The 25,571-nt window shown below is 33.4% G+C and overlaps 1 protein-coding gene across 4 annotated transcripts in view; it reads left to right on the top strand.

Annotated features, from left to right (window-relative positions):
• LOC128546022 (uncharacterized) overlaps positions 1-25,571 on the top strand; it is a 43,537-nt gene that overhangs the window by 13,468 nt on the left and 4,498 nt on the right. For 2 of the 4 annotated variants that reach the window (XM_053516611.1, XM_053516610.1), the window contains exons 2-3: positions 23,093-23,723; positions 24,271-24,333. In XM_053516611.1, coding sequence (XP_053372586.1) covers positions 23,102-23,723; positions 24,271-24,333 — 685 coding nt within the window. In that variant the 5' untranslated portion in view covers positions 23,093-23,101. Of the gene's footprint in view, positions 1-2,814; positions 2,941-21,970; positions 22,274-23,092; positions 23,724-24,270; positions 24,334-25,571 lie in introns of those variants that run through there. The other 2 variants (XM_053516612.1, XM_053516614.1) reach the window with 2 other exon arrangements.

Below are 25,571 nucleotides of genomic sequence, written 5' to 3'. Positions count from 1 at the left end.
TTGCATAAAACTGAAATGTGTATCCGAGAAATCTACCCTAACTTATTATCTTTTGCTATATTTCCACGGACGTGATCGGATATTGTAAATGAATCAAACAACTTAAATATATAGGACTTATCGCATAGTGCGGCAATTTTCCTTTGATCTTTGCAGTATGTTAAACATGGTAACACACATTATTACTACAAAATCTGTGCTGATATTTTACAAAACTGTTACGATATATATCAACACAGAAATCTCTATTGAGTTTCATTAGAAAAAAAGTGTTGCGATATATATCAGCACAGTAAAACTGTTCCGATATATATCGCAACACTTTTTCTCTATTGAGGTCCTATCGAGGGAATATAAGTTTTTCCTTTCAAAGAAAAGATGATTTTAGCTCCAGTTTACACAAGAATTATCACAAACACTTACATTTATAAAGTAAAAGAATAAATAAACTAGAATATTTCAAAAACTCGATAGTTATCGCCAAATTCAGAAATACATGAAATATATGAAATTCTGAGATTTCTCAATTTGATTTTTTTTTACATACAAAATAACAAGTTTTACAATATGTTTGGTCAGTGAAATGCAAAGATTTAAAACCAATGCAGAAATCTGTTGGATACTTTTATCTGGGGAACACATTTTCTAAAACAGAAGTTTTAGTGTTTCAGTCAGCGAGGCGCAGAAAGGGAATCAAAAGAGTAAAAATAGTAATAAACAAATTTAAATGAAAATAATATATTTTTAATGAAAAAACTATGCGATAAAACAGTTCTAATATGTAATGCTCGTGTGTTACGAGGATATATCAGAGCTAGGGGTACATCTCGTTATTTTTCTCTTCACATATCTGTCTCGGCCTACCGGCCTCGACGATATGTGCAGAGAAAAATACCCTCGATGTACCCCTACCTCTGATATATCCTAGTAACACACTCTCACACATACTATAACTATTACATCTTGGATATTATATTTACTGTTCATTACGTTGATAATGGAACTATTTTTAATCAGCAAAAGTATTCTTACAGTCTTCCTACTTAACTTTATGGCGTGATGTTATTTCTGATTGGTGTGAAACAGCATATTGATTTCGTGCAGTTTAGTTTCAGAACTGGATATGTTGAACTCATTAAATGAATATTATGCTCGCTCTCATAATTTGTATATATGAATTGTTCAGTGATGAAACTGCGTTATTACATATATACTCGTAAATGGCTTTCAATCACATCTGACGCAACGTCAAATTAAAACGTAAATGGATCTTTTTCGTTTAGAAAGTTTGGTCGAAAAACGGCATGTAGAAGGGACACTTTTCTTGCTTTCGTTACAATCTTTAAGTTTTTTTAATTTCAAAGGGTGAAAGTTTTAGTCAACACTTTTTAAGCAATTTGCTCAAAAGGCCATTTTTCAATGTAAAGTATACCAAGCCCCTTTATTACACTGGCAATTTTGTTTCTTTAGATATCTAAAGGGGAGACTACGAATGGAACTACCATGGATTATTTAAAGCAACTATGTAAGGCGCTTTCTCATGTCACGTTATGAGTTTTAAGACAAAATTTGGTCATCAAAAATATGACTATTTTTGTAATCAAAACTCGTTTACAACGATCTAAATAAAATCTGTATATTAGTAGTTATTTAAAGCTTAACGTTATTACTTTATCTGTTAAATCTAAAATATTTTTCTACTGCAATAAGCATATTACATTACAAAAGCTCTACAGCGGTAATATTGATATATACCAATGTTGCATTAGATACAAAGGAAATATATAAAGTGATCTTACAGCGGTATTGTGGCGAATATAATGAGACTGCACAGCAGGGGATAATGTACCTTTACCGATCCTAAAACAGTTTTATTTCTTATCAAAAGCACTACCCGGTGATTGGCGAAACCTATCGGAAATCAATATCAAATTGCCGTGGACTATTTCAAATGGTGTAACTTTATTCTTAATATATCTTAAAACATTTTAAAGCAGCATGCCTCCAGATCGTTCGACAAAAAAAAAAATCTTTTAGATATCTTGAAATAAATGTTATATTTCTTAAGAAGGCTTTAAAACTTAATTACTGACAAACATTATGTTACGGAAACACATGAGAATTTGCTGTTTTTACTACTTTTTACGATGAAAACCGAAAAGGGTTTGTCACGCTTTTACTCCGTGTAAACTTTCTCAATAATAAATATGTATATTTTGAAGACATTATTCACTACTTCAGCTATAGCGCTATTGGTTACGACGACGGGAAAATGTCTTTACTGCTATTGATAGGGTTTATATGCGGTCCGGGGTTCGATTCCCGACGCGGTCATCTTTTCTTTCTTGATTTGGAACTTTTAAAATATTTCAGAAACAAAAAATCATATTCTAATTTTCATAATATGACCAAACTTCAATTTGAAATTTGACATGAAATGGAACATAGATCAAAATTGCCTGAATGATGTAAGAAAATGCGAGAAATTTCTAACTCTGGGCTAATCTTTGCATATTTCTTTAATTGTGCTTTTGATGCAGAATGCTACTGATTTGGTTCAATTCCAAATGCCTTAATTATAAGTGTGAGCATGTCAACAACTGTCTGAACAATATATTAATTTGTGCGGATGAATGTATCATATAAATGGCACATAACTGGATGCTGTACCCCTGTTAATTTTGAATATATTGAGCAGTTTCAGTCTTACATAATATATCTTCAAACTTTGAAGGTTACAAGCTTGATATATCGTGTTACATATCCTTTAGATAAATCTTCAATGAACAGCTCGTTGATACTTATAAATAAATGTAAAATCATTTCATGCAAGACAGCGCTCGCGTGCCATGTTTAAACGTGTTGTTCTAAAGGTAGCATGGTACACTTCGAATTTTGTTATAATTAGAACTTCGTGATTTTGGATGTCTTTAAATTAAGGTGAGAGATAATGATTGTTATTTCTTTAGAAAATTTATACAGCTGACACATGTAAAATTCTGTCAGTTGTAAAACTAACTGCTGGTAGCTTTGTATGAATCAATGAGGCACCTTTTTGCGGAAAATTCAAATCACGGAAGGGTTCTGTGCTTGTTGATTGACACTCAGGAACTTTTTCGCTATTTTGTGAAAAAAAAACGAGCTGGATGGGCCCCCATTCCGTTTATATTCCGAAGTTCAGTAAGGACTATTATATTGAGAAATGCAATAAAATTGGGCATTGTTCTTGCAGCGGGATCATTGCAGGCTGTTCAAAAAGTGCAAAATTGATGGTTTTGGCATGCTATTTTTCATGGATGGTGTAACACTTTCGTTTTGATAACTTTCTTTATTCTTGTATGAGAATCCTGATCTTGCCATTAATTAAAAGCACATTTATAAAATGGCCACCCTGATTCAGCTTATAAGGGAAGTGCAATATTGCGACTCGCGACATGTAAGACTGTCCGTGCCCAAAATTTTCGAATCTAAGTGTACCCTGGGAAATCTGCCAAAATTAAATTTCGGAAAAACTATAAATTTGTGCGTTTTCACATAGTTTAGAACTTCTTCTTCGATATTCTAAACTTTCTGGGGACTAACGCTACCTTACGGCACAGCAGCTCAAAAATGTTACGATGAGGACACATAAAAGCATAAAAGTCAATATACACGCATACGATTGTTTAAGATTCTAGCTCAAGTAACAGGTTTCTGGTACAGGAAAAACAGCATTTGTATCATTATTAACCCACACAGCGCATATTTGGACCACCAGCTATGCATCTCGTCAATCAGGGGCATGTTCGGACGGCGGGGACCCCATGAAATAGGAAAATAGAGGTGGGGGACATTTTATTTTCGCAAAATGATGCAAAATTGCCCTTATATCATTCTTAATGACAAAATACGTTAAATCATGCCAGAAAATAGTACAAACGGATGTATTTTACGTTCTTTGTCTCGTGGCGACAATTTATAAATTTTGGCTAAATTTGCGCATTAGGGGTGGGCAAGTTTAGACTCTCTCATACAGACTTCTTTTCGTGCTAATGAAAACATTTTTATTTGGTTTAATTTTCGAAAGACATATAAAAGTTCAGAACTAGTAAAACCCTCTTTTGTTCATTAACTGAAAAATCTTAATTAAGGTAGCAGGGTACCCTGCTACCTAATTTTATAATCGACCTATATTTCTTCTTTTCGTGGAAAAAGTAGTTCCAAATATTTCTATTTTCGAAACAAAATGAATTGGGAAAACATCTAAATGCTAAAAATTTGACTTAAGAGGTCTGTATGCTAAAATATATATTATAGTACTTTTAATGAAAATAGCTAAAAAAAACTCTGCTAAAGAAAACTGCAAAACATAATTAAAATTGACATTTTTCCAACATATCATTCAGTTTTCTTTTCAATTATTAAAAAGAAACATCTTTATATGTTAACACATTCGCTTCAGGTTTTTAAACAGTGAAACATTTTCTGTCTTTATCAATTACTCTAACGTCCCTTATGATGACCTTGGAGTAGATTCATGATAGTAGGTAGAATAGTGAGGCTCGGATTGTCCCTGACTTTGATAAATGTGTATAACCTATAAACTGATAATGTTTCTGTGTTCAGTACCGGAATAGCACTTGAATATTAAAACTTGGAGAAAATGTGTAGTAGAACGGGTAGTTCAGTCGGTAGAGGCCCCGGGTTTGAGTTCCGGTCTGGCTGCACATTTTCCTCGCCCTGAGACATTTGGTGCCCAACGTTAGGCCGTGACAGAATATAGACCGAGATCATGTTTACCCTGTTTTATATCCCATTAGAAAAAAATTTAAGGACGAATTTCATATAGCGCGGGAGTATGTCATGGTGTAGGACTTGACTATTAAAACTGGGAGAAAATGTGTAGGTGGCCGGGTAGCTCAATCGGTAGAGCAGCTGAACAATATTCCGAGGCCCCGGGGACTGGCTGCACATTTTTCTCACCCTGAGACATCTGCGTCAGTGATATGATTTTATGAACATTGTGGATAATAACATACATTATAAGTTTTAAGTTTATTTCAAATATTCCATTAAGCCAAAAGGCACATGAGGATTTACAATCAATATAATGGCGAGACAAATAATACATTGATACAAACATTTAAACGGAGAAGGTTGTATGGTATTAAATCACTTTACATACACTTATGTATTAAATTTTCTTGTGAAGATTTCCTGAATAAAAGAAACGGCATATTCGCTTAAAGAGAATTCCTATAGTTTTTTTCCTTTCATAGAATTTTTTTAAATTCACATATATGATAGGAAAATTTGTGCTGAAAACAATGAACAAATAAAAACAATAGGTCACCAGGCTTGTTTTTGTGAAAAATTGTTTTGAACACACCCACTGTTGCTGAAACTGCCAGCGATTTTTCAACATTTTCATTATTTTCTGCTTTTCTATAAATACCAACCAAAATATACATCCAGGCAGCACAATACGGTTTTTTCTTTTTACAGATTTTATTATATACTTATTTGATATCAAAGTCATATTTGTAATACTCTATCTTTACAATAATGGGTACAAATGAAAAAAAATATTGTTTCATATTTACTTTTGTGAACTTTTTTCAATGAAAAATACCCATAGTGAAGAATATTTTTTTTAATTTTGAAAAAACTCTTTCATAGAATTTTTTCTTTTTCTTCTTGTGTATAGATAATTGTATTGTGAGCATAAAAATGCCTAAAAATGTATGGGTCACCAGGCTAAATTTTATGTTAAGACCGCTAGAATACAACACCTGTTCGGACGGAAATGGCGCGAACCTGGCCAAATTGATTACATGTATGTCTGCTAAAAGTTAAAAAAAAGTTTTAAAAATTCTTAATTCTTTCTATAATTGAATACTAAATAATCTGAAAGGTGATATTGTCTTATCAGTACTAAGTCAATTATCTTACATTATATGAACAACACTGTCTTTGTACTAAAATGCGATGTGAAAACACAACCACAAAAATAGCAAGATACCTGTCAGGCATGATACTTGTCAATACTACATAAACCAGTATCAACATTTGATTACTGATATAACTTATCAAAAATGTTATTTCATTCAAAATTCCTCATATTTAAGATTGTCTGTAACATGTTTCAACAAATGTTGACTTCAGTTCAGTTTTCCATAGAAAGTGTCTGCTGCGCAGAAAGATGCGCATAAAAAACTATAGGAATTCCCTTTAATTAGCAACTGGTGTTACGTAGCATACCATGTTTACACGAAACTATTGTCAAATGCTTATTCAACGAATTCAAATAATTATCACATTGCATATGTAAAAAACGACAACGATTAAGACTTTTTTTATCTTGAATCCATATAACAAACGCTGATCTTGTCGCAACGAAACACAAGAGCAACGTTTGGAATTCGTGTAATATACGTCTTGAATACGACTTTTTAAGTAACTTAATAAAATAGTATGCCATGTAACATTCCATGTATTATGTTACAATAACAGTATGATAAAAGTGAAATATTATTCTACTGACAAGACATAAAATTATAAATATGCCATCACATGATAACCATCATATCATACTCACTGGTTATAGACTATATCAACTTTGTATAACTGGTTGTTTGACGAATAAACAGTTTGAAATCGATATATGGTAAATAAACAGTCAGAAGCATTGACAGACATAAAAATAACGGGCATAATAAACGTTAAGGTTCAATTATCTTAATATAATTGTAAAATGTGATAAGCGCATATTGTTTGAAAAAAGAAAACAACAAACAAACAACATTAACCATAATATATCATAAATGTTCAAGTGAAGTTAACTTAATAGCCAGTTACGCATAGTGATATTAAAATATATAGCACAATTGCAAATAATGTGATTGCATGTAACGTTTTTGAATTAAACATTGCATAATGTAAATATACAAATTTTCCAAGCTTACGTACAATATTTTCATTGCATGAGTTTATTAATTCAATTAATTTTGTCATACATGGCCGTCTCCAATAATATATAGGTATATATTGTTTACTTAAATATGAATATAATGAACAATCAAATATAAAATGATATTCGTCTTCTAATACACCATATACTAAACATTTTTTTCCCTGATTGGAGTGCTAAAAGGTTAGCTCTGCTTGATTCTTCTAATCTGCTAGACCAATTTTGTACAAATTGATCACGAAGCCTCTGCTTAATATTGTACAAGAATAAATCAATATTACCAACACTTTGCGACAGCCATACATCATAGAATCCTAAAGAACATAACAATAATTTAACTAGAGAACACCAGTTAGTCTTATTTGGGTGATCTTCAAAATCTTGTTTTAACATTTTATAAACTTTATTAACATATTTATTTGCTTCACAATGAATTACCTTACTCCAATATTTTAGTATATATTATAACAAGGTTGTGTTTTAAAAGATATTCTTCCAAGTTCCCCATAAATGAAATCATTTTGTGTAGTTTTCTTTACCCCAAGTATACTTTTACAAAATTGCATATGAACCCTATCAATAGCATTTCCGTGTATAAAACCTGAAACTTCACTTCTATAATTAAGTATTGGACCAATCAGTTTATCAAACAACTCTGTTATATGTAAAACCGATATATTTACAAATTTATGTAAATATTTATTAATTTTAAACATGGCTTTCAAAGCTTGGCCAGCAATTATATTTTGAGCTTCGTTAAAAGATCCATCAGTTGTTAAAACTTTTCCCAAATACGTAAATTTATCAACAGTTTCGACATAATATAATGGGCAAACCATTTTGCGTGGACTCTTTTTACATTTTCTCTCCATTTGTTGAGACGTTTTTGTTTATAAATTGCACATATATAACAGACAGAACAACTGTGATGTCATCAGTGCGGGCGTAAAAAAACAGCGACACATTAGCACTTATTTAGGCGCCTTTCCTTTTCGATTCATACAATATGAACGTCATAATTTTCAATGAAAGTAATAGGTACATTGTAAATATTAATTCTTTAATGCAGTATACGAAACAGTAAATGCCAAATGCATAATTATTGCATATCACTCAAAATGGTAATAATAATCGTGCTGCGAGAATAAGTGAATTCAATTTTTAACATATAAGAGCTAGCAGTTTCAATCCTACATTCGCCTAGGTGACAAAACATGGTATTGCTAATAACAAGCTTGTCTAACAAATATTTTGACTATAAAAGCTAGACATAAAGTGATACATATCTTTAATCCATACAGTTACAGAATATGACACTTATAATGAGCGATTGTACATTGCTCATTAGGAAATAAGCATAACATATTGTACATTTTATTTGCATCCGGCATTTGAAATAGTAGTTTGGCTTTATGCATACTTTTTTGTGTTTGATATTTCATTATGGCAATGGCATAATGAGCATCCATAAAGTATTTTATCGACTACATCATCGTCATCGTCATCATTATAATTGAGAATGTCATATCATTATGAATTTTTATATATATGTCAATTATATGATACATATTTTGTAAACCAAATCATCATCCTCTCCATTGTCATATCATCATTGGCCTCATAAACGCCTCCATAATTGTTATTATCACCATCATCATAATTAGAATCATCGTCATCATTTCGCAAAACAAGTGCAAAGTTGACAAGAAAATTTCATTTGATCAATTGTATAAGAAAATATTTATAATGTTTCAAAAACTAATTACATCTTCTGTCATCAGAACCGAAGACTGGCGATGACATGAAAAACGGAAATTTATACAAATCATTGTTGTGAAAATTACCGTGTCTTATCAGCAATTATGTAACAGTGGCTAGTTAGGGGGCAGTTAGCCCTGAAGGTGTCTTCTCCAGGCCATGAAGGTGTTTTATTTATTTATTCATTATACCAGATTTGTTGAGCGCCCTTTTCATATGTAATTTACGTTCAAAGGCGCTTTACATTTAAACATGTGACACATCGCAGATATGTAGGAAAATAACAAAACATGACATATGCAATCACAAAACTGAAACTGAACAATTTGATTAAACGCCTTTTTTATAAATGATATTTTCAATGGCGTTGTACATAATAATAAAAAATAACAACAATATCATAAATGAACAATGATAATATTTACAGCCTTATTGTAACAAACAGCCATGACCGCACCCCCCACCCCTGAGGTCGTTTTACCCCTATTGCCAATACCAGTGCTTTAAACATCTGGTACGCCCAGACGGGCTGCATATAGTGGTTCAACCTCCCGGTAAATGGTGCCATCATGTACTGTTTTAGATAGAAATACCACACATTTCAAGTGAAACTCAAGTCTTGCGAAAAACACACACATAGAACGTCATAACCCTTAAAATGTGACATGATGAAATAAAAGATGGATTGTCAATTTAGTTAATTACATGATGAATTGTACAGTTAAGAGACCTTCGTCGGCGACGAATGACTTGCTGTAGTTCTGTATTACAAAAACAACAATGGTATATTTATTATGAGTAGAAACAGTCACAGTTGGTATCTATGTGTTGTAGAAAATTTTGAAAAGGTGTGTTTTGAGAGCTCTTTTGAATGAATTAAGTGATGAATCTTTTCTGAGATTGTCAGGGAGAGAGTTCCATAGTTTTGCGGCGGCAACCCTGAAACTTTTATCCCCGTAGGTAACCAGTCGACTTTTTTGTGGCACAAGGGTTGTTGCTGCATTTGCTGACCTCAGATTTCTAGTTGGCACGTACACCTCCAGCAAGTCTCTCATATACACCGGCGACTGTCCATGCAAGGCCTTGAATGTTTGAATGAGAATTTTGTATTTGATTCTATCTTGTATTTGAAGCCAATGAAGATCTTTAAGGATTGGTGTTATATGTTCAAAACGGGTTGTTTTCGTAATACGACGTGCAGCTGTGTTTTGGACATTTTGCAGTTTGCTTGTTGTTGATTTTGGCACGCCGTACAAAAGAGCATTGCAGTAATCTAATCGTGAGGTCACAAGCGAGTTTATCAGGGTTTTTGTGGCTTCAGTTGTCAAATATGGTCGAATATGACCAACGTGTCGTATTTGGCCGTAGCATGTTCGAGTCACAGAATTAACATGATGGTCCATGTGCATGTTCGAATCAAGCGTAGCACCAAGGTTTCGAACAGTTTTTGATGGTCTTATGCTCGATTCGCCAACTTTCAGTTCTAGATTTTCAACATGTTTGGAGTGTTTTTGACTCGAAAAAAGAATTACTTCAGTTTTGTCTGCATTCAATTTTAACATGTTTGAATTCATCCATGAGATGATTTCTTTTAGGCATTGTTCAACTCGTGTGATTGTGGCTGCCTTTGATGCTTGGTCAACTGGTTTAAACGATAGATAGAGTTGGGAGTCATCTGCATAAAAGTGGTGGTTTAGACCGTGGTTTCTACAGATGGACCCGACTGGCTTTGTGTACATCGTGTAGAATTTTGGGCCTAGAACAGATCCTTGAGGAACACTGAATTTCATAAGGACTGGTTCAGAGAGTTTGCCATCGATGCATACTGTTTGGTAGCGGTCTGTTAGATATGATGCCACCCATTGAAGGGGTTTATCGGCAAATCCAAAATTAAATTTGAGCCTGTGAAGAAGGGTGTTATGGTCAATGGTGTCGAATGCAGCCGACAGGTCAAAAAATCACAAGTACTGTGACGTCACCTTTGTCAAGGGGTTCGAGAATGTCGTTCTGAACTTTTAACAATGCGGTTTCAGTTGAATGAAATTTTCTGTATGCTTACTGGTTTATTTCATGTAATTGATTGTTCGTCAAATGTTCCTCAATTCTTCTGTTTACCACTTTTTCAAGGATTTTTGAGAGGAATGGCAGATTGGAAACAGGTCTGTAATTCTTGAATGTGTTTTGGTCAAGACTTGGCTTTTTTAACAATGGTCTTATTCGTGATGTTTTAAATGATTCTGGGACGATTGCACTTTCTAGAGAGATGTTAACAATTTTCGTCAATATTGGGAGAAGTTCGTTTATACAAGATTTCAAGAGCCATGTAGGAAGAGGGTCTAATTCACATGACTTATAAGCTGACTTTTGAACAAGCTTTTTCACCTCCTCCTCTGCTGCCGGACTGAAACTAGTCAAACGCGCGGTATCACATTGTGATATGCGTCCGTCTTCTGGAGTAAATGATTCTGATCCTGGGATGCAATATTAGTTCTGATTTTTTCTATTTTATCTATGAAGAAATCGCTGAACTCCTGTGCTAGTAGTTCTGGGTTCTTGCCTGATGGAAGTGCCGCTTCACTTGGACCGTTCAATAAATGTTTCGTTATTTTGAACAAGCTTTTTTGGTCTCGTTCACTTGATTCTATTTTCTCTGAGTAATAATCAGTTCTTGCCTTTTTTAACATTTTGTTAACGATTGCGCATTGGTTCCTATACATTAAGTGGTAAACGACGAGTCCTGAAGTCTGCCATTTACGTTCTAGTTTACGTTTCAAATGTTTGGCGTCGTGGAGCGCCTCCGAGAACCAGGGACAAGATGGTCTTAATGTGATGGTTTTTGAACACAAAGGCGCATGATTGTCAATTAAAGCTGAAAGTTCACTGTAGTATAATGAGACGAGAGTTTCTGCATCTGATGTACTCTGTGACAAATTCAAAAGATCGGATGATAGAATATCAGCTTTGAAAATATCAATGTCAATCGAACGGAGTTTCCTGTATGTCACAGTTCTCTTTACCGGAGGGGGTTTCGCGGCAAGTGCATTAAACATTACCGCGAAATGGTCCTTGGCTATTTTTCCAGAGCTGTCTGATAACCCAGGATCAGTCACTACTACTGCCGATACTGTTTTATCCATGTCTCTGGTGATGACCACGTCTAGGGTATGACCGTGGACGTGGGTGGGCCCTTTCACATGTTGATACATGCCAAAAGATTGCAACACACTGTTAAATCTGATGGTGTCACGATCAGAAGGAATGTCTAAATGAAAATTCAGATCGCCAGTTATGATGATATTCTTGTCAACTGCGGCGTATTTTGATAAGAAATCTGGCCACTCGGTATCCAGAAAATCATTTGTATTCAGACCATTTTTCTTTGATGGAGGAGGTTTGAATATAACGGCCATGAGCAATGTGTAATTGTTAATACTAACATTACACTCAATATGTTCAAATGCTGAAAAAGTATTGTCACTAGTTGAAGAGACCACTTTTACATCTATCACCGATCTATAAATGAGGGCCACCCCACCTCCACGCCTACTACAAGGGCGTGGCACATGCTTGATTTTGTACCCATCAGGTAACAGTTCACCTAGACATGCTTTATCGATGGAGGTGCCTAACCATGTCTCAGTCACAGCAATAAGATCTAGATCATTCGAGATAATAAAGTCACAGAAGGCTGTCGTTTTGTTTTTCAAGGATCTTGGGTTAATGCAACAAGTTTTTTTATATTTTTCTGGCCTTTAACTATTGTTTGAGTTTCATATTTTATGTGGGATAAATTCATTGTTCTTTTTTAATCAAGCACTTCTTTGTTGATATTTTTCTTATGCTTTTGTCTATCTGTTGATATTACAGTTGAAATTGCCTCAGGTAATGTTCTAATATTGTCCAGTTTAATCCCTTGGTTGATATCCCAATTACGTGTAAGTTGATTATTACCACCTCTGGCAGATCTATACATCAAAATATCATAATCCTTTAGAATTTTCAATGTTTCTTTGTCTGGTCGTGAAAACCTTCTGGGTATGTTTTCCAATTTCAATAATTGGTCTCTATTATACTTTATAAAGCACATTATGTTGTGAGAAATATACACTATTTTACAGGTAAAAGCAGTCTATTCTATTGTACATCCAATTGTTTTATTGAATAAATCCACTATCGAATGAATAAATCCCATTAGAAACACAGAAATGTTATCTACATATATTCATGAAACACTATGCAAAAAATCCTGGTTCTAAAGTCACTGGTTTTCACAGAATAATCAAAATATCAAGAGCACAAATTTCTGCTGCCAACACTTGGCGCAATATCAAGGTGTTGCAATTTAGTTTAAATAAATTAATTTTCCTTCTGTGAGTAATAATAATTGTAAGAATTATTATAATGATTACAATTATCTTTAGTAAAAATGCCAGTAGTTATGGTAATCACAAACAACGCTTATTTTTATTTCAGTCTCATTCATAAACAAAGTATACAACATAAATGCACGACAGATAAAATATACATGATCATTCATTAATTTAATTATAAGAGACTTGTGCACATGAAAAATAATTAAAAGCTACAAAACTGATTTAGCCTTGTCAATTTCTGTAATTTGACCATGCCTATTTAGTTTATCAAATTCTAAAATGATATATATTGAGGCTACAACAATGTAAAAATCCCAAACATTTAAATGGTTCAACGGTCATTTAATTAGCAAAGGTAAATTCATATAATTATTCATACACACATGTATATATATATATATGTATCATATATATGTGTCTATGAGGGTATATATATAGCGTACAATACCAGTGTTGTATTATAATCAAACATCTCAGCTCTAACCTTTTTTATGTTGTCTTATATCAAGTATTGAATCCTGGTTAGTTTTGACATAAGTCTGGTGACATTTGTTTATAAAATAAGTTACAATAGCCTTAATTGATTCAATCCTGAGAGAATTTACTCAGTCCTATGCTCATATCAACATTTACCCTAGGAGTGTGCTAAGATATTTGACTAAGCACCCTTCGTGTTAAAACAATTAATTTAGATTCTAATAAAAACAAAAGAAAATCTAAAGCTGCCGTAAGACAGCCAATGCTCGACTATTCAAATAGTTTTTCCTGCTTTGTTTTCCCAGAAGCAGGAATATTACCCTAAATGTTAAAATATCTATAGAGTTTCAATTCAGTATCTGCATTAATTTTGCATGCAGAACTCAAATCAGAAGTTTTAAGTTCCAAAGGGGACATAAATTTGGCCAAAATGCATGTCAGAGTTATGGGACCTGATGCTATAACCTATTTTTATAACCCCGAAGACACATATGGAGTTTCAATTCAATATCTGCATTTGATTTAGTGATAGTAACTTGTACGCCAATCTTTAACCAAGAATTTCTACGCCCAGAAGTGTGCATATTTGTACATGTCATAGTTATTGGACTTAACCCAATGAGGTTAGTAATTGGCCTAGAAAAGAAAAATAAGTTTCAGAGCTATATACTTTTAAGTTTAAGTAATATCCATATATAACTTATACCAGAATTTACAAAGTCCAACAGGGGGTATAATTTGGCCAAAATACATATTGGAGTTATAGCGCTTGACACAGTGAGGTTGGTAATTGACCTGGAAAGAGAAAAGAATAAGTTTCAAAGCTATATATCTTTAAATGATAACCAAATGTGAGTACATGCAAAACTTTAACCAGAATGTTCTAAGTCCAAAAGTAGTATATAATGCCAAAATTCATACCAGAGTTATGGCTCTTGATGCTATCACCTAGTTTTATGACCCCAAAGACACATGTGAAGTTTCAATTCAACATCAGCATTCGTTTTGGAGATAGTAACTTTCATATTAAATTTTAACCAGGATTTTCTAAGTTCAAAATACAAGAGAGTTATGGAACTTGACCCAGTGAGATTGATGCTTTACCTAGAAAAAGACAAAAAAAAGTTTCAAAGCTATATGCCCTAACGTTATTGAGCTATATGTTCTTGCATGCAAAACTTTAACCAGAATTTTTTGTCCAAAAATGGGGCATAATTTGGCCAAAATGCAGGTCAGAGCTATGAGATTTGATGCTATCACCTAGTTTTATAACCCCTAAAACACACTTGAATTTTCAATTCAATATCTGCATTAGTTTTGGAGATAGTAACTTGTATGTAAAACTTAAACCAGGATCTTCTAAGCCCAAAAGGTGGCATATTTTGGCAACAATATATGTCAAAGTTATAGGATTTGACCTAGTGGGGTTGGTAATTGACCTAGAAAACAAAAAAAAGGTTTCAAAGCTATATGCCTTTAAATGATAGCCATATGTACTTGCATGTAAAACTTTAACAAAAGTGTGACGCCGACGCCTGGGTAAGTAAAATAGCTAGACTATTCTTGGAATAGCCGAGCTAATAAAATGAACATTTTCATTTATACAGCAAGTTGTTTCTTGCCTTTTTAAAATCATAAAACAGGTCTTGGCACTTATTTGGAACATATTTTCATTAAACAGTACAAATATCAACTTATCATTGTCAGAAAGATTCAGATAATTTCCATCAACTCAATATGCTTCGGTCGTAAGTGTATTTCTTGTAAACATTATAGTGACACAGAATATGTATATCATTTTCAGTATCAGTTCTACAAACTGGGCATAAGCGTTAGTTTTCCGGTATATTTTCATATCTGCAAGTCTCTAATCTAATTAGGGCTACCCAACATATAAACTTTATAAGGGCTGATTCGTTTCAGAGGTATTTGATATTTGACATAATTTTCAGTAACATATTCTTGTTTATATTTGCTAAGCTTATTACTCCCACGTCCTGATAGGCCAGCATCACTATTAATATTATCTTTCCATTCTGGAATAAACTGATGCAATGAACATTTCAAAACTTTACCACAGAAATATTTAGAAGATGAAGTAATATCTCTGTCTACTAGTACTGATAACAGGACTTATAATCACCTTACACTAATCTGAGAGCACTATACCAGTATCAAAACAGACATTAAAAAGAATTTGCAAAAGAAGAAACATAACTGTCGCTTTTTCAATATATCAACTGGAATAGAATCAGCACCATAGGCTTTACCGATTGGCTTTCATTATTGCCTTCTTAACTTCAAGCAATGATATATAATCACTGAGTACATCACAGCTATAGCTTAAATAACTGTTATCCACATCAGATATGTCTTGACCGTCTGTATTTCTTTTCAAGACTAAAGTACTAAATTCATGTTTCCATTTGTCTAGAACTGTATCAATATTGTTAGATACTGAACCATCCTGAAAGATAACTTCCATCGGTATAGTTTTCTTTTTTGACTGAGCAATACCTATCTGACCTATAGATTTCCAGAATTCATCCGAGTTATTTACAGACAGCAAATCTGCTTGAAATGAAACCTAGTGAGCTCTCTTACATTTTTGAGCTTCTTAGTCAAAAGTGCGTCTTGCACCAATAAATATTGTTTTTCAGATGTCTCTTAGCAGACGAATTGTTACATTTAACCAATTAAATTCGGAAAGCATTTTAAATTCCAAAGATCAGATAGGTGCTCATTCTATCAAGGGTTTACCTCGTCTTTTCTTGTAATTGATACCAGATTGTAAAAATACTTGTTTATAGTCTAACTTATCATACATCTCATCTTTTAAAATTGTAAAAATAGTAGTAGATGCAATATCAATATCGGATTATAGTCGTAGATTCTGTTCTAACTTATACATTTTGTCATGAAGCAGGTTAACAACATAATCAGGTTGCATAAGATCTTCAGGAATAGATTTGGGATCGAATTTCTCATAATAAGCTGCACTGTGAATCAGAAGCAGCCTCACCTTTAAGTGTTCATATAACCAGATCTGTCGAACTTCCAAGATAAAATTGAGTGATCCGTATAGATGATGATACATCCATTGCTACGATTCAGCTTGTTCAGTAGTTCATTGATTCTGATTATATTAAATTATTTAAACATTTTAAGACTATCATGATGTACTAAGCAATAATCAACTACTGCATAGCCTTTCAAAGATATGGACCTAATATCAGTTCTAATAAAATATCTGCTATTAAAAACGCACATTACTATTTGTTATAATTCAATGTGTTTATCATCAAAACTATTAGAGATAAAATCTACAACATCCCTTTTGGACAACTCATCTATGCCAACAATATGATCATCATTATCCCCAATTCTACATTTAAAATCCTCATACACATAAATTGGTCTATAATTCTGATATCTATAAATGTTATTGAGCAAAGTATCATAAAATTCACAAGCATCAACATGTCTAGAAGAATTGGTTGGTGGTAAGTAACATGCACAAGAATAAAATGAATAACCATAGAATTTATCAGTAAATTCAAGCCATAGAATACCGTTATAATTGTTATCCATTATATTGATAAAATATATGTCACTTAGACATTCTTTCATTAGAAAATCAATGGCCCCTGAACCTAATTTAGCATTAACATGTATTTGTTTTCTAATATTCCCAAACCATAAGTATCCTGGTAAGTTAATCACATTTTGACATGTTAAGTGAGTTTTGCTTATGCCTTAAATGTCAAAATCAACATAGTTCATACATTTTTTGTCTTAAAATAAAATTATCACTGTCAATGTTTGTATTGAATCCATTAATATTCCAAAACCGGATATGAGCATATTGTCTTCCTTCTCTATAACCATTTCCTCGATTAATAAATAAAAAAAATATCAAGTAGAAAATAGCTCAAGTTCTGTCTGAAGACGAAAATAGTTAACCTCATACATATAGATTGCACTTTCCCTATATATTCTATGCATACAGATACTAAATAAAAAAATGGCGTAAACATGTAGTCGCATAATTGCGGATAGATATAGTCATCAGTTTTAGCTATTTGCCTTATTTTCTTTGTACATGGTTTGCTAAAATCACATACAAATTTATACTTGATATGTAGGTAGCATTTTCATAATGAAATAACATGACAAACGTTTTCATGGAAACTTAGATCATACACCACCACTACAATTTGGGGTCTAATTTGTTAGCTGATTTTGCAGTTTGTGTGTTTGACTGAAAATAATTTTATTTCTTGCATCAAATATGACCTCCCCTTTCCTTTTGATTTTTATTCAGCACTGACAATATTCTTTAAGAAAATGTAAATTACAAACATTTAAATCGGGCCCTGGTGTGTGCTGCAGCCATTGAAAATATGTCAGTTTTATAGAATAATTTAAGAAGAATAACTATTTAGTGTAACCTCTATAAAATACCGCCATTTTGTTTTTGTTTTTTAGAGGAGTCAGGTGTTGAAATCAGTCGGGCATGGAATTAACGATGAATTGTAAACCCCATATCCATTTCAAAGTATTGTAGCTTTCGAATTACCTATTGTTGGATTTGGATTTTGTTAATCTAATGTTTGTGAATAAGATATCTAAACATTTGAGGTAGTTTTAATTAAGAAATAATTAAAATGCACCTATATTTATCAGTTAATTGAATATGGGCAGGAGTCGGATGCGATAACTAAATCACGAGATCGTAGAGATTATTTTCTTGCACGTTATTTTGTTTTAAGAATTTTTTTTGCTAAATCAAGGGTTTAATAAAATCTGGAAAGTAGATCCCTCGGAAGCACCGAGAACAAGGCAAACAGTGAAAATTGCAGACTCGGTTTGATTGAGTCTGTTCATGAGCAGTAATGGAAAATGCAACACTGCCCACGCCCCCTAGCACCGGCTTAAGCAGTATTCAATCTTCAAATCTAAATGAGTTAAAATCAATGATCCCGAAGGACCAGAAAATGACCCGTAAATTTAAGAAGCATGTACACATAGCAATGTTGAAATAAAATATGTGTCAGGCTCACATAATATATTGATAATGTAAATTGTAGAAACATCATTAAATAGTCCAGTTTGTAATAAAGGTATATATATCATACCTTTTGGCTCAACTGAACTTTCTTCATGGTGAGACATTAGTATAGGTGGATGGTACGGCGTCCGTCGTGCATGGTCCTGAGTCAACAATTTATTTAAACATCTTCTCCTTTAAAATTACACCAGAAGTATCCTTGTAAGTATCGCTATCCAGTTTGTTAAAATGATTTACACTGGCGGCACCTTTAGGGACCCCCAGAGCTTAAAATCGAAAAACTTTTCAACAACTTCTTCTTATGCACCTCTTATCTTCATCTGACTTAGTTTATAGCATCTCTCTCCAGGGTCCTCTCCCGATTTTGTTCAATTGGGGAGCTTTGGGACCGATAGAGATAAACCTTGAAAATGCTTTAAATGACTGTTCTAATGAATTCTAAGATTTGTTTTGCCAAACTTGGTCATTGGCATCATTATTAAGTGCCAAAAAATGAAAATACCATTTTAACGAATGCTTCTTATAAACCGCACAATTGAACTTCATCAAACGTGGCCGATAGCATATTTAAGGTACGCTCTCACATTGATTCAAATCGGGGCGATTGACCTCTTATAGGGGCGCAATAGAGCTAAAATAGAAATCCATTTTAACATTTTATCTTCTCATGAACCGTTGGATGGAACTTTATTATCTTTGTCTATAGCATCATTATAAGGTTCTTTTTAATGTGTTTATTTGGGGGGAAGTCGGTCCCTTAAAAGGGCTACTAGGGCTTAAACTAAAATACCTTTCAAAGATTTCTTCTCAGGAACCGTTAAATGAATGTTCATTATTTTAAGATCCTCTCCCCAATTTGTTCAAATGGGGGCGATTGGATCCTTCCAGTAGTCACAAAAGCTTTAAAAACACACATTTTAAGGACTTATTTTATTAACCGTTTGATGAAACATCGTCAAACGTGGTCTTTGGCATCATTTTAATGCCATCTCCCAAATTTGTTCAACGAGGAATGCTTGGTCCCTTTGAGGGGTGTAAGAGCTAAAAATAGAAATGCATTTAAACAGCTTCTTCTCATGAACCGCTTGATGGATCATAATCAATTTTGGTCTGTAGCATCATTATAAGGTCCTTTTTCAAGTGTGTTAAAATTGCGTTTGTCCCATCTAGGGCCAAAAGAGCTAAAAGAAAAGAAAAGAAAAATATGTAAATGATTTCTTCTCGTGAACTGCTTGATGGAATTTCAGCAGACTTGGTCTGTCACATCACTTTAATTGTTTGGTTTACCCCTTTTAGAGAGCACCAGAGCTAAAACTAGAAAAAAAACTAGAGGGTCATGATGACCCTGGATCGCTCACCTGAGCTATATTAGTTACATGTTTCAAATGTCAAATTGATGCTAAAATATTAAGAAAGTAGGCCAGTAGCTCACATTCATGTTCATCCACATTTCAAGGCTCTGTCTTAACAAAAAAAGTAGGTCAGTAGGTCAAAGTCAAAGTCAGGTGACCCCTTATTACTTGGGATCATCAGGTAATTATATTAAAACAGTCTAGGAAATATGATCAGAAACTGTTTTAAGTATTTTTTTCCTATATAACTCATATAACCCCCGGGACAGGGCATCATTTCACCCCATTAGCATAATTTGAGAGCCACTAGGCAATGCTACATACCAAGTATCAACGGCATAGGCCTTGAACTTTCAGACAAGAATATTGAAAAATCCAATATAAGTCCATATGACCCCTGAGCGGGCCATATCTGACGCTAGGGAAATAATTTGAACAATCTTGGTAGAGGACCACGATATGATGCTACATACCAAAAGGTCTAGGCCCTGTGGTTTAAGACAAGAAGATTTTCAAAGTTTTTCCCTATATAAGTCTATATAAACTTTGTGACCTCCAGGGTGGGGCCATACTTGACCCTAGGGGGATAATTTAACAATCTTGGTAGGAGACCTCTAGTTGATCAAAACCCTAGGACCCGTGGTTTTGGACAAGACGATTTTCAAGTTTTCATTTATATAAGTCTATGTAAATCATGTGACCCCCAGGGCGGGGCCATATTTGACCCTAGGGTGATAATTTGAACAATTTTGGTAGAGAACCACTAGCTGATGCTACATACCAAATACATAAGCCTTAGGACATGTGGTTTGGACAAGAAGATGTTTAAAGTTTTTTTTTCCTTTCGGTTGCCACGGCAACCAGAGTTCTGCTTGGAATCAATTCTTTAAACAATTTTGAAAGGGGGCACCATAGGATCATTCTTGTGAAGTTTGGTGTAATTCTGACCAACGGTTTTGAAGAAGAAGTGTTTTTTTTCAGAATCTGTTGACGGACACACGACAGACGACGGACGACGGACATGGCGGTCACAAAAGCTCACCATAAGCCTTTGGCTCAGGTGAGCTGAAACCAATATTAAAACCTCTTTGTATCTGACGTTTGTTCATATGGTTATGCATCTTTTTGGACGGCATAGCAAAAGATATGATAAATCTATAAATAGTTTTATCTTAATGTACTACTTAAAGCATTTTCTCCAAACTTTGTTAGAAGCAAAGTCAGAAGTTCAAGTCCCTTTTAAAGTGTACAACTTAGGTCCATTAGGGCCTCATGCCTAGTTTATTTAATGTCAAGGGCCTTTGAACGTCTTTCAAGGAACAGAAATACAATAAGAGGGCCATAATTGTCCTAGATTCCTAGATCGTTCAGCTGTGTTTTTCTGCTGGAATGAACAATGTTTGCACAGGGTCATCCAAGGAACAGTTCTGTGAAAATATTTAGACAAATCTTAATAACTTGATAGACAATCACTCAAAGAACATTGATGTGAGAATAATTCGAAATCAGGCCATACGCAGGATATACTAGTGATCTCGTTTTTGACCTAGATTATCAGGTTTTATACTTGGCGTAGATTTTCTAGAGACAAATATTCTGACAATTTTTCTTAAAGATGAATAAAATAAAAATGCCTTTATAGTGTTTACAAGGTTATCTTTTGTTTGACCTAGCGAACTAGTGTTTTTTCTCATGAAGTTCACTTTTAAACTTTATTCTTAGACTTTATAGTGATAAATATGCTGACAAGATATATGAAGATCAAATTGAAATGTGGCCTCTAGATGTAAACAAGGCTTTTTTATGATTTGATTGAGCTAGTTTTTTAATTCACGTAACCAAATTTGACCTAGATATCAGTACAAAGTTTTATGAAGAACAAGTAAAACTGAAACCTCTATAGAATGTTAACAATGTTTTCCTATGATTTAACCTAGTGTCCTACCTTCTGAACTCGGATATTCTTGTTCCTGGCCTAGATGTCATAGAGACAAACATACTACTAGTTTAAGGATGAACAAGCAGAAAAAATGGACTATGGGGTGTTTCCAAGGTTTTCCTATTATTTGACCTAAATACCATGTTCGTAATCACAGGTAATCAAGTATCGAACTCTTCCGCGGTTTTATTGAGGGCGACATTTTAACCAGGTTTCATTAAGTTTGGACAAAACTGTGACCTGTAGAATTTTAAGATCCAAACTGGTGACAACGACGTACAACTAACGACGGATCAAGACCGAAGACGGACACATGGCGACCACAATAGCTCACATTGAGCGACTTTTGCTGAGGTGAGCTAAACAAACTAAGGAAAAGATTATTTCAAATGAAAGAGAACAAAAATGTAGGTAAACTGAAAAGTCGAAATGTACTTTGATTTGAGCTGTAAAGAAAAATAATTAAACATCAAGGTATTGATATTATATATAAGAAATAAACATAAAATGTAAACAAATAAGACATTTGAAACTTAACTATTTTAAATGTTTAGATTTATGTGTTGAATGATTTATGAACGGATTTAATCGTCGATAAGTGGAACAATTTTCTTTAGATGTATAAATATTATCTAGTCAAAATTAGTTGAAAAGACTAAAATGTCACTGCTGATTTGAACAGAGATTTGTGTGTATATCCAAATGTTGAACCAATACCAATGTGTCGTACATTTCGGGCGTGTATATAAAACAGCATCAGAAAAAAAAACCCTTCATATTTATCATGACCAGCATAACCATCAGAATTGTGAATACAATATGCATTTATGTTGACAATTTAACAGTGAAACTCATAGCAAAGAATTGATTTTATGTTACTACAGTGTGTTCTGTCTTTTCCGGTTGAAAATCGTGTTTGCAATCCATAAACAAATCTATAACCTAAAGGCTTTCATCAATTTTACAGCAAACATATTTTAATATTGTTTGTTGTGTGTAATTAAGTTGCCATCATTATCCTAAATTTAAACTATGTCATAACAAATCCACGTATCATTTGAAAAAAAATATCATTCTGATTGATACATGAAATGTTCTTGAAATTCCTACAGATCTATCAGTGTTTAATTCATTTTTAATAGATTTGATGGTATATCCCATATTTTTATATAGATTGACCAGATGGCAACCACAGACAATGAAAGACATCTGCGGTATATCCTACTCCTTACTGAGGGAGGTACAGATATTTTACGAGAACTTCTTAAGAGGGAGACGCAAAAAGAAATGCAAAATTCAGGCAAAACGCTCAGTGAATGTTTGAAAGACAATAAAGATAATTTAAAGCAATGGACAAAAAAAGAACAACAGGAGAAAATTTTTCCAAAAAGTGGAAACGTGGACACAAGTGAATGGGATCTATCACTATTAGGAACAGTTATCTTGCAGCTTTACGGAAACTGTCTCACATCCAATGAACGCAGAAACATAAAGCAACTAAAGCAATTACGAAATGATCTAGCTCACTCGCCGACACTATCTATGGATCCGATGAAATATGACTCTGCCAGAAAAGAGGTTGCTTCATTATTGATACAGATCAGTAACACGCTTGATCGTTCAGTCCACGACAGATGTCAGACCTTTATAAAAAGGATTACTACAGGGTCTGTAGACATACAGACCGCTATAGAAAAAGTGAAGTTGGATAAAAACCTGCTGGAAAAAGTACAACACGTATCAGATAGCGTTGAAGAGATTGCAGGAAAAGTTAACCTTTTGTCTAACAACGATAAAATAGAAGGTAACAAAGTTAAATACGATTGCATTCTTTACTTCATATAAGCATTCGTACAATTAAAATGACATAGATGAAACTTGTCAAGTCAACATCGATTACATTTGATTTGCGATAAGTTTTCTACACAGTAAATTTCCTAAAAAAGTTTTCTAGGCATTTATTCTATAATATACCTTGATATATCCCTGCTTACAGTAGTTCATGCGGATGTACATTACTCGGGCATACATTATTTCAATTATTCAATATTTAGGGCTTCCTACTTTTCAAAAAGTGTGACGATAACAATAATAAGAGGCCAAAATTTAACTTATGTTTGTAACTTTACAGAAATGTTAATCAAAATTGTTCAAGTATGTTTCTTTGGTATTGTGAACATCTGTTAAAATATAATCATAAAATGCGAAGTGACCAGTTAGAAATTTTACTGTTATAAGTAACCAATACACAGTGAAATGATAATTTGTTATCGATTTTGCACAAATGTCCTACTTGAAGTTCTTCTGCTTTAGTTATTTATTGTATCATTCTGACTTTTTTCATTATTTAGAGCTTAAACAGTTACTACAACAACAACAAAACCATGTGCAGAGTAATGCGTACTCTTTTCCAGGTAAGATCTTAAGCTTGTACTGACTGTCGACATATAAGATATACCACCTATGTAAAACACACCTTATAGTCAAATCATCGTCAAATGTGGGCCGGTATGTTAATACTCGGAGACAATATCTTTCTAGAAGAAGCTTGAACCTTTCCGTTTTCTTTGATAGACGTCTCCGTAAAATATAGCAATGTTTCATGTAAAAACGAAGTGTCAAATATCATGCTATAAAATAATTGATTTTATGATATTTTTGCAATTTTATATTTTATTGATTATGTACTCACAGGTTTTCAAGAAACTTGTACCCCAATATATAATCCGAATATATTTGTAATCATTTAGAATTCATAAAAAGCTAAATGGGATCAAAGGTCATGCGCTTTATATATTTGCCTTGAGACAATGTCAATCTATAAATGATATAAATATGTATTTAAAAGTGATAAAGGGAATTTGTTTTCAAATTTCATACAAGGACAAAGGATAGTAGGAAAAGTGTTTGTGAAAGTACAGAAATTCTACACAGCTTACCCTTTCTTTTTCAAGAGGATTACTGTAAAGTAACAAATCCATTTTATTGAAATTTCACATAATGACAGAGGACATTGAAGTGTAATTTACAAGAACCCTAACTCTATATTGCTAACCTTTAAAATTATCTCCCTTCATAAAACCGAGTTACCTGAGCCATAACACTGAATGCCGTTTATGAGACATAAAAGATTTTCAGATAATCTATCGTTTTTGAATATCGTCAAAATGTCCATTCCATAAAATAAGAGTAGAGAAGGATTAAACTGGCAGCTGACATACATGTAAAAGCAGTTTATCTAAGCTTTTAATTTTTATCCAGTCATTTAAATAGTACAGAACTTAGACTACCCACTAAACTGATAAATAGAGGGTATTACCCGGGTGTCTTTTCATACTGAATTCGTTAAACGAGTTGAATAGAATTATAAAACGCTATGCTCTGCTCGGGTACCAACCAATCCCTCGGGATTCTGCAGATGTTATAACATGAAAAAAAACATGTTATCCCTACATTATGTACACATCAACCTAATTCTGGTCTCTAAAAATAATAGCTAAATCAATTAACTCGATTCTTTTATTTATGAAATATGTTCTTAGAAAGTTGCGTTTATGATCGGATTCAGAATCAATATGAGGTCTAAGAAAATGATGCGTGTAGCTTTGGATCAATGAAGCAGTGTCGTCAAATGCTTTAAGAGTACAGTGAA

Source organism: Mercenaria mercenaria, chromosome 10 (genome assembly GCF_021730395.1).
Source record: "Mercenaria mercenaria strain notata chromosome 10, MADL_Memer_1, whole genome shotgun sequence".
Taxonomy (NCBI): domain Eukaryota; kingdom Metazoa; phylum Mollusca; class Bivalvia; order Venerida; family Veneridae; genus Mercenaria; species Mercenaria mercenaria.
This window is presented reverse-complemented; position numbering and strand designations above follow the sequence as displayed.